Source organism: Oncorhynchus masou, unplaced genomic scaffold (genome assembly GCF_036934945.1).
Source record: "Oncorhynchus masou masou isolate Uvic2021 unplaced genomic scaffold, UVic_Omas_1.1 unplaced_scaffold_580, whole genome shotgun sequence".
NCBI lineage: Eukaryota > Metazoa > Chordata > Actinopteri > Salmoniformes > Salmonidae > Oncorhynchus > Oncorhynchus masou.
In genome coordinates this window covers 453,451-463,450 of record NW_027012218.1, presented here as the reverse complement: position 1 = coordinate 463,450, position 10,000 = coordinate 453,451, and the positions used below count along the sequence as shown (strand labels likewise).

The 10,000-nt window shown below is 46.2% G+C and overlaps 2 protein-coding genes across 2 annotated transcripts in view; both read left to right on the top strand.

Moving 5' to 3' along the window:
* The window catches only part of LOC135536234 (voltage-dependent T-type calcium channel subunit alpha-1H-like), a 53,236-nt gene extending 52,816 nt beyond the window's left edge, over positions 1 to 420 (top strand). Inside the window, exon 14 of the mRNA XM_064962600.1 lies at positions 398 to 420. Coding sequence (XP_064818672.1) covers positions 398 to 420 — 23 coding nt within the window. The remainder of the gene's footprint in view (positions 1 to 397) is intronic.
* The window catches only part of LOC135536233 (voltage-dependent T-type calcium channel subunit alpha-1H-like), a 17,823-nt gene continuing 8,242 nt past the window's right edge, over positions 420 to 10,000 (top strand). Inside the window, exons 1-4 of the mRNA XM_064962599.1 lie at positions 420 to 468; positions 1,548 to 1,613; positions 6,405 to 6,637; positions 9,620 to 9,922. Coding sequence (XP_064818671.1) covers positions 420 to 468; positions 1,548 to 1,613; positions 6,405 to 6,637; positions 9,620 to 9,922 — 651 coding nt within the window. The remainder of the gene's footprint in view (positions 469 to 1,547; positions 1,614 to 6,404; positions 6,638 to 9,619; positions 9,923 to 10,000) is intronic.

Sequence of the window (10,000 nt, the reverse complement as noted above, 5' to 3'; positions counted from 1 at the left end):
CTCTCTGTCTATAGATCCTGACTCAGGAGGACTGGAATGTGGTCCTGTATAATGGCATGGCCTCCACCTCTCCTCTCTCCTCTCTCATCCCTCTCTCTCCTCTGGTGTCTATAGATCCTGACTCAGGAGGACTGGAATGTGGTCCTGTATAACGGCATGGCCTCCACCTCTCCTAATGATGATGATCCCTCTCTCTCCCTCTCTCATCCCTCTCTCTCTCTCTCTGTCTATAGATCCTGACTCAGGAGGACTGAATCTGGTCCTGATAATGATGGCCTCCACCTTGGTAATCCCTCTCTCTCCTCTCTCTCTGTCTATAGATCCTGACTCAGGAGGACTGGAATCTGGTCCTGTATAACGATGGCCTCCACCTCTCCTGCTGGTCTCTACTTTGTAGCTCTGATGACGATTGGGAACTGATGATCTTCAACCTGCTGGTGGCCATCTTGGTGGAGGGCTTTCAGGATGGTAAGTGTTCTACTGGGTTCAACTAGTTTCTACCGGATTCTATGGGGTTTTACAGGCCAGGGTATCCATCTCTCTCTCCACCCCTCCCTTCATCCATCCATCTCTCCCTTCACCCCCCCTTCATCCATCTCTACGTCCATCCCTTCTCTCTCTCACTCTCACACACACACACACACACACACACTCTCACACACACACACACACACACACACACACACACACATAGGTGGCCCAGGAGCTTGTTTGATGACTGATGATTGTCCAGCTGTTGTTGTTTTCATCTGAACATCACAGACACACAGCTACACCTCTGATGGACCTGATGGTGATGATGACACACACCTGATCTATGGTGATCTATCTATCTATCTATCTATCTATCTATCTATCTATCTATCTATCTATCTATCTATCTATGGTGTTGGTACTCTCTGATGTGATGATGATGGTGATGTGATGGTGTTGGTACTCTGATGATGGTCTGGATGATGGTGATGATGGTATCTTCTCTGGCTCTGGCTCTGATGATCTTCATCGGTCTGATGATGACTCTCTCTGGTAAAAAATAGTGGTGTATTTACATAAGTATTCAGATGGCTGAGATGATGGAACTGGTAATCCTGTTTCCATTGATGATGGTGTTTCTACAACTTGATTAGAGTGATGAAGGTGAATTCAATTATGATGATTTGGAAAGGTGATGATGTCTATATTCTAACAGTTGGCAGTGCATGTCAGAGCAAAACATGGTGAGATCGATGGTATTGGTAATGATGATGATGATGGTGGGATGATGAAGAACCCATGGTCATGATGAGCTCCAGTGTTCCTCTGTGGAGATGGGAGAACCTTCATCAGAAGGACAACCATCTCTGCAGCACTCCAACAATCAGGCCTTTATGGTAGATGATGGCCATTGGAATGATTCCTGGTAAAAGACACATGACAAGATGATGGTGGTGGTGATGATGGTATCTTCATCAGGTGCTGATGGTCATGGTGATGATGGTGATGATGATGATGATGGTGATGATGATGGTGATGATGGTATCTTCATCAGGGTGATGCTAACAGGTCAGAGTCCGATGATGAGAAACTGTCGACCTTAGAAGAGGAGGAGAAGATGAAGGAGCTGTATTCAGCAGGTATGCACACACACACACACACACACACATACACACACACATACACACACACACACTCGCTCCAGGAAAATGGGTCAATTCCAATTCAGTTTGAAATTCCAATTCAAAACTTGAATTCACTTCTTGATTTGGAATTCAATTGGAATTGAATTGGAATTCTATATTTGACATTTCCCATTTGATGGAATTAATCACACGTAGTACCAACACTGCAGGATTCATTTTAAATGAAATGAACAGGGTTCACAGGCTGACAGAAAGGACTAGATCAGTTGGATAACCAAGCAAGCACTCTGTCATGTAGGACCTATCTTCCTGTACGTGTCATCGGTGACATCATTACCACTCTGTCACGTAGGACCTATCTTCCTGTACGTGTCATGGGTGACATCATTACCACTCTGTCACGTGATGATGGACCTATCTTCCTGTACGTGTCATCAGTGACATCATTACCACTCTGTCACGATAGGACCTATCTTCCTGTACGTGTCATCAGTGACATCATTACCACTCTGTCATGTAGGACCTATCTTCCTGTACGTGTCATCAGTGACATCATTACCACTCTGTCACGTAGGACCTATCTTCCTGTATGTGTGACATCATTACCACTCTGTGATGGACATCCTGTGGTGTGTCATCGGTGACATCATTACCACTCTGTCACGTAGGACCTATCTTCCTGTACATGTCATCAGTGACATCATTACCACTCTGTCACGTAGGACCTATCTTCCTGTACGTGTCATCAGTGACATCATTACCACTCTGTCATGTAGGACCTATCTTCCTGTATGTCATCAGTGACATCATTACCACTCTGTCAGGTGTAGGACCTATCTTCCTGTATGTGTCATCAGTGACATCATTACCACTCTGTCACGATGGGATCTTCCTGTATGTGTCATCGGTGACATCATTACCACTCTGTCACGTAGGACCTATCTTCCTGTATCTTCATCAGTGACATCATTACCACTCTGTCATGTAGGACCTATCTTCCTGTACGTGTCATCATCCACTCTGTCATGTGGGACATATCTTCCTGTATTCGGTGACATCATTACTCTGTCACGTAGGACCTATCTTCCTGTACGTGTCATCAGTGACATCATTACCACTCTGTCATGATTCCTGTACGTGTAATGGTGATGACCTATGACTTCCTGTACGTGTCATCAGTGACATCATTACCACTCTGTCACGTAGGACCTATCTTCCTGTATGCTGTACGTGTCATCATGGTACTTGGTACGTGTGACATCATTACCACTCTGATCATGTAGGACCTGATGATCCTGTGATGGTGACTGGTGACATCATTTAGTGACATCGAGACCATGTTTATCTCTCAATACCACAAGGAGGACGCAAGTGAAGTTCAGTCTAGTGCTGTGTGACAAGCTTCACGTTGATAGGGATTTACGGTACTTGATAACGTGTCTACAGTTTAGTTGGAAAAGGGAACTGTTGAGTGGAACAAGGGAACTGTTGAGTCAAACAAGGGAACTGTTGAGTCAAACAAGGGAACTGTTGAGTCAAACAAGGGAACTGTTGAGTCAAACAAGGGAACTGTTGAGTCAAACAAGGGAACTGTTGAGTCGAACAAGGGAACTGTTGAGTCAAACAAGGGAACTGTTTAGTCAAACAAGGGAACTGTTGAGTCAAACAAGGGAACTGTTGAGTCGAACAAGGGAACTGTTGAGTCAAACAAGGGAACTGTTGAGTCAAACAAGGGAACTGTTGAGTCAAAGGGAACTGTTGAGTCAGGGGGAACTGTTGTTGTCAAACAAGGGAACTGTTGAGTCAAACAAGGGAACTGTTGAGTCAAACAAGGAACTGTTGAGTCGAACAAGGGAACTGTTTCCTGTCAAACAAGGGAACTGTTGAGTCAAACAAGGGAACTGTTGAGTCAAACAAGGGAACTGTTTAGTCGAACAAGGGAACTGTTGAGTCAAACAAGGGAACTGTTGAGTCAAACAAGGGAACTGTTGAGTCGAACAAGGGAACTGTTGAGTCAAACAAGGGAACTGTTGAGTCCAACAAGGGAACTGTTGAGTCAAACAAGGGAACTGTTGAGTCAAACAAGGAACTGTTGAGTCAAACAAGGGAACTGTCCTGAGTCAAACAAGGAACACCAGGGAACTGTTGAGTCGAACAAGGGAACTGTTGAGTCAAAGAAGGGACCTGTTTAGTCAAATGGGGGAACTATTGATCAGACTTATGGCTTGGGGGTAGAAGCTGGTCAGGGTGCTGTTGGTTCCAGACTTGGTGTCTTTAACCTGTCTGTCTAATGGCTTGGGGGTAGAAGCTGGTCAGGGTCCTGTTGGTTCCAGACTTGGTGTCTTTAACCTGTCTGTCTAAAGGCTTGGGGGTAGAAGCTGGTCAGGGTGCTGTTGGTTCCAGACTTGGTGTCTTTAACCTGTCTGTCTAATGGCTTGGGGGTAGAAGCTGGTCAGGGTCCTGTTGGTTCCAGACTTGGTGTCTTTAACCTGTCTGTCTAAAGGCTTGGGGGTAGAAGCTGTTCAGGGTCCTGTTGGTTCCAGACTTGGTGTCTTTAACCTGTCTGTCTAATGGCTTGGGTGTAGAAGCTGTTCAGGGTCCTGTTGGTTCCAGACTTGGTGTCTTTAACCTGTCTGTCTAAAGGCTTGGGGGTAGAAGCTGTTCAGGGTCCTGTTGGTTCCAGACTTGGTGTCTTTAACCTGTCTGTCTAAAGGCTTGGGGGTAGAAGCTGTTCAGGGTCCTGTTGGTTCCAGACTTGGTGTCTTTAACCTGTCTGTCTAAAGGCTTGGGGGTAGAAGCTGTTCAGGGTCCTGTTGGTTCCAGACTTGGTGTCTTTAACCTGTCTGTCTAAAGGCTTGGGGGTAGAAGCTGTTCAGGGTCCTGCTGGTTCCAGACTTGGTGTCTTTAACCTGTCTGTCTAAAGGCTTGGGGGTAGAAGCTGTTCAGGGTCCTGCTGGTTCCAGACTTGGTGTCTTTAACCTGTCTGTCTAAAGGCTTGGGGGTAGAAGCTGTTCAGGGTCCTGCTGGTTCCAGACTTGGTGTCTTTAACCTGTCTGTCTAAAGGCTTGGGGGTAGAAGCTGTTCAGGGTCCTGCTGGTTCCAGACTTGGTGTCTTTAACCTGTCTGTCTAAAGGCTTGGGGGTAGAAGCTGTTCAGGGTCCTGCTGGTTCCAGACTTGGTGTCTTTAACCTGTCTGTCTAAAGGCTTGGGGGTAGAAGCTGTTCAGGGTCCTGCTGGTTCCAGACTTGGTGTCTTTAACCTGTCTGTCTAAAGGCTTGGGGGTAGAAGCTGTTCAGGGTCCTGCTGGTTCCAGACTTGGTGTCTTTAACCTGTCTGTCTAAAGGCTTGGGGTAGAAGCTGTTCAGGGTCCTGCTGGTTCCAGACTTGGTGTCTTTAACCTGTCTGTCTAAAGGCTTGGGGGTAGAAGCTGTTCAGGGTCCTGCTGGTTCCAGACTTGGTGTCTTTAACCTGTCTGTCTAAAGGCTTGGGGGTAGAAGCTGTTCAGGGTCCTGCTGGTTCCAGACTTGGTGTCTTTAACCTGTCTGTCTAAAGGCTTGGGGGTAGAAGCTGTTCAGGGTCCTGCTGGTTCCAGACTTGGTGTCTTTAACCTGTCTGTCTAAAGGCTTGGGGTAGAAGCTGTTCAGGGTCCTGCTGGTTCCAGACTTGGTGTCTTTAACCTGTCTGTCTAAAGGCTTGGGGTAGAAGCTGTTCAGGGTCCTGCTGGTTCCAGACTTGGTGTCTTTAACCTGTCTGTCTAAAGGCTTGGGGTAGAAGCTGTTCAGGGTCCTGCTGGTTCCAGACTTGGTGTCTTTAACCTGTCTGTCTAAAGGCTTGGGGGTAGAAGCTGTTCAGGGTCCTGCTGGTTCCAGACTTGGTGTCTTTAACCTGTCTGTCTAAAGGCTTGGGGGTAGAAGCTGTTCAGGGTCCTGCTGGTTCCAGACTTGGTGTCTTTAACCTGTCTGTCTAAAGGCTTGGGAGTAGAAGCTGTTCAGGGTCCTGTTGGTTCCAGACTTGGTGTCTTTAACCTGTCTGTCTAAAGGCTTGGGGGTAGAAGCTGTTCAGGGTCCTGCTGGTTCCAGACTTGGTGTCTTTAACCTGTCTGTCTAAAGGCTTGGGGGTAGAAGCTGTTCAGGGTCCTGCTGGTTCCAGACTTGGTGTCTTTAACCTGTCTGTTTAAAGGCTTGGGTGTAGAAGCTGTTCAGGGTCCTGTTGGTTCCAGACTTGGTGTCTTTAACCTGTCTGTCTAAAGGCTTGGGGGTAGAAGCTGTTCAGGGTCTTGTTGGTTCCAGACTTGGTGTCTTTAACCTGTCTGTCTAAAGGCTTGGGGGTAGAAGCTGTTCAGGGTCCTGTTGGTTCCAGACTTGGTGTCTTTAACCTGTCTGTCTAACGGCTTGGGGGTAGAAGCTGTTCAGGGTCCTGCTGGTTCCAGACTTGGTGTCTTTAACCTGTCTGTCTAAAGGCTTGGGGGTAGAAGCTGTTCAGGGTCCTGCTGGTTCCAGACTTGGTGTCTTTAACCTGTCTGTCTAAAGGCTTGGGGGTAGAAGCTGTTCAGGGTCCTTGGTGTCTTTAACCTGTCTGTCTAAAGGCTTGGGGGTAGAAGCTGTTCAGGGTCCTGCTGGTTCCAGACTTGGTGTCTTTAACCTGTCTGTCTAAAGGCTTGGGGGTAGAAGCTGTTCAGGGTCCTGTTGGTTCCAGACTTGGTGCCTTTATTCTGTGTATTATACACTTTTCTCACAGTCCTTATAATTAGAGCACACCGTGACATCTGACCTCTAACCCCTACAGAGTTGAAGCTCCAGGCGATGATGTTGACTCCTAATGGCCTTCTGAATCCCCGAGCCTCCATGCCCCTCCCACCCACACAGTCACCGTGGCAACAACCGCCGCCACCATCGCCACGGCAACGCCCGCCACTCATCCTGCACACCTTGGCCACGCCCACAACTTGCGACAGCCAATCACGACGGGGCAGCGCCGTCTCTATGGATACAAGCAACACCCTGGACCCCAGGTCGCCGGTGAGTCATACACACACACACACACAAACACATATACACACACGCAAACACACATATAAACACACACACTCTAGACCAGTGGTTCTCTCCTCGAGGAGCCCCAGATGTTTCACAATTATGTGGTAGCTCTGAACTCACCTGATTCACCTTGTCAATGGCTGAACTATCACACCTGATTCACCTTGTCAATGGCTTCAAAATTGTTAGGGCCATGGGTCCCGCTCCATACAGCCATTTTCCAGACAAAGAGAGGAGTCACAAAAAGCAGAAATAGAGATAAAATTAATCACTGACCTTTGATGATCTTCATCAGATGACACTCATAGGACTTCATGTTATACAATACATGTATGTTTTGTTCGATAAAGTTCATATTTATATCCGAAAAATCTCAGTTTACATTGCCGCTTTATGGTCAGTAATGTTGTGCCTCGAAAACATCCTGTGAATTTTCAGAGAGCCACATCAATTTACAGAAATACTCATAATAAACATTGATAAAAGAAGCAACTATTATACATGGAACTTTAGATAAACTTCTCCTTAACTTCTTGAAACTCCCCATCCCGGATCCGGGATCGTGACTAAAGCCTCAGGCTCATTAGCATAACGCAACGTTAACGATTTCTGAAAATCGCAAATAAAATGAAAATAATGCGCCTGCTCTCAAGCTTAGCCTTTTCTTAACAACACTGTCATCTCAGATTTTCAAAATATGCTTTTGAACCATAGAAATTGACTAATTTGTGTAAGAGTATGCAAAGCTAGCATAGCATTTTGAGTAGCATTTAGCACGCAACATTTTCACAAAAACCAGATAACCAAATAAATAAAATCATTTACCTTTGAAGAGCTTCTGATGTTTTCAATGAGGAGACTCTCAGTTACATACCAAATGCGCAGTTTTTCCTGAAAGCGTCTGTGTGTAGGAGAAATCGTTCCGTTTTCTACATTGCGTCTGGCTACCGAAACGAACCGAAAATTCAGTCACCTACAACGTAAAACTTTTTCCGGATTAACTACATAATATCGACCGAAACATGGCAAACGTTGTTTGGAATCAATCCTCAAGGTGTTTTTTCACATATCTCTTCATTGATATGCAGTTCGTGGAAGCTTGCTTTCTGTATCCCATGGAAAAATACTGGCAGGTGACTTTTGCGCACCAATTTCGGCGCAGGACACCGGGCGGACACCTGGTAAATGTGGTCTCTTATGGTCAATCTTCCAATGATCTGCCTACAAATACGTCACAATGCTGCAGACACCTTGGGGAAACGACAGAAAGGGCAGGCTCATTCCTCTCGCATTCACAGCCATATAAGGAGACAATGGAAAACAGAGCCTCAAAAATCCTGCTCATTTCCTGGATGCCATCTCATCTTGGTTTTGCCTGAAGCTCACGTTCTAGGGCACGCACAGAAAATATCTTGGTAGTTCTGGACACGTCAGAGTGTTTTCTTTCGAAAGCTATCAATTATATGCATAGTCGAGCATCTTTTTGTGACAAAATATCTTGTTTAAAACGGGAACGTTTTTCATCCAAAAATGAAATAGCGCCCCCAGAGCATCAACAGGTTTATGCAACCTCTGTGTCAGATTTCTAAAAAGCTTTACAGCGAAAGCACACCATGCAATAATCTGAGTACGGCGCTCACACAGAAAAACAAGCCATGCAGATACCCGCCATGTTGTGGAGTCAACAGAAGTCAGAAATAGCATTATAAATATTCACTTACCTTTGATGATCTTCATCAGAATGCACACCCAGGAATCCCAGTTCCACAATTAATGTTTGTTTTGTTCAATAAAGTCCATTATTTATGTCCAAATACCTCCTTTTTGTTTACGCGTTTAGTAAACAAATCCTAACTCACGAGGCGCGGGCGAAAGTTCAGACGAAAAGTCCAAAAGTTATGTTACAGTTCGTAGAAACATGTCAAACGATGTATAGAATCAATCTTTAGGATGTTTTTAATATAAATCGTATAATATATAAGATAATAAAAATGTTCCTACCAGAGAATTACTTTGTCTATATAAATGCAATGGAACGCAGGTCGCTCTCACGGGTGCGTGTGTGATCAGCTCATGCCACTCTGCCAGACCTATTACTCAATCAGCTCTCATTGCCCCCACCTCACAGTAGAAGCCTCAAACAAGGTTCTAAAGACTGTTGACATCTAGTGGAAGCCTTAGGAAGTGTAATATGATCCCATAGACACTATATTTGATAGGCAATGAGTTGAAAAACTACAAACCTCAGATTTCCCACAGGTTTTTGCCTGCCATATGAGTTCTGTTATACTCACAGACATCATTCAAACAGTTTTAGAAACTTCAGAGTGTTTTCAGTCTAATACTACTAATAATATGCTTCTGGGCCTGAGTAGCAGGAAGTTTACTCTGGGGAAACTTTTCATCCGAACGTGAAAATGCTGCCCCCTATCCCAAACAGGTTTTAATGATTAGTTGACCAGTGGAATCAGGTGCTAGCTGTGGAATAGAATGGCTGGGGGTCCCCAGGGGAGAGGTTCGACTACCACTGTTCTAGAACATGGAACGCTGGTGGGTCCCTAGAGGTCCCAGATGAGAGGTTCTACTACCACTGTTCTGTAACATGGAACGGCTGGTGGGTCCCAGAGGAGAGGTTCTACTACCACTGTTCTAGAACTTGGAACGCTGGTGGGTCCCAGAGGAGAGGTTCTAATACCACTGTTCTATAACATGAAACGGCTGCTGGGTTCCAGAGGTCCCAGAGGAGAGGTTCTACTACCACTGTTCTAGAACATGGAATGGCTGGTGGGTTCCAGAGGTGAGGTTCTACTACCACTGTTCTAGAACATGGAACTGCTGGTGGCTTCCAGAGGAGAGGTTCTACTACCACTGTTCTATAACATGCAATATAACATGCTAACACACACACACACACACACACACACACATCTTAACGTCTCTCTATGCTGTGCTGTGATTGGTCAGTCTCCATGGGACAGCCGGCGCGCCAGCTGGTCTTCTATTGGCCGAGGTCCCAGCCTACAGCAGCGGAGGAGTCAATCTAGTGAGAGAGATTCTCTGCTGTCAGATGGGGCGGGGTCAGAATGGTCCAATCCCAGCTGGGGGTGGAGCAGGGAGGAGTCTTTCGACCTCCTGGACCAATCAGAGTATCTGACCGTGCCGATGCTCCGCCCACCTGACTGTAACGGGAAGACCTTTCACCTCCCTGACGCCGGGACCCTACGTTACTATAGTGACCACGAAGAGGAGGAGGAGGACCCTGAGGAGGTGAGTCTGTGTGTGTGTGTGTGTGTTTGTGTGTGTGTGTGTGTGTGTGTGTGTGTGTGTGTGTGTTTAGTGTATCCC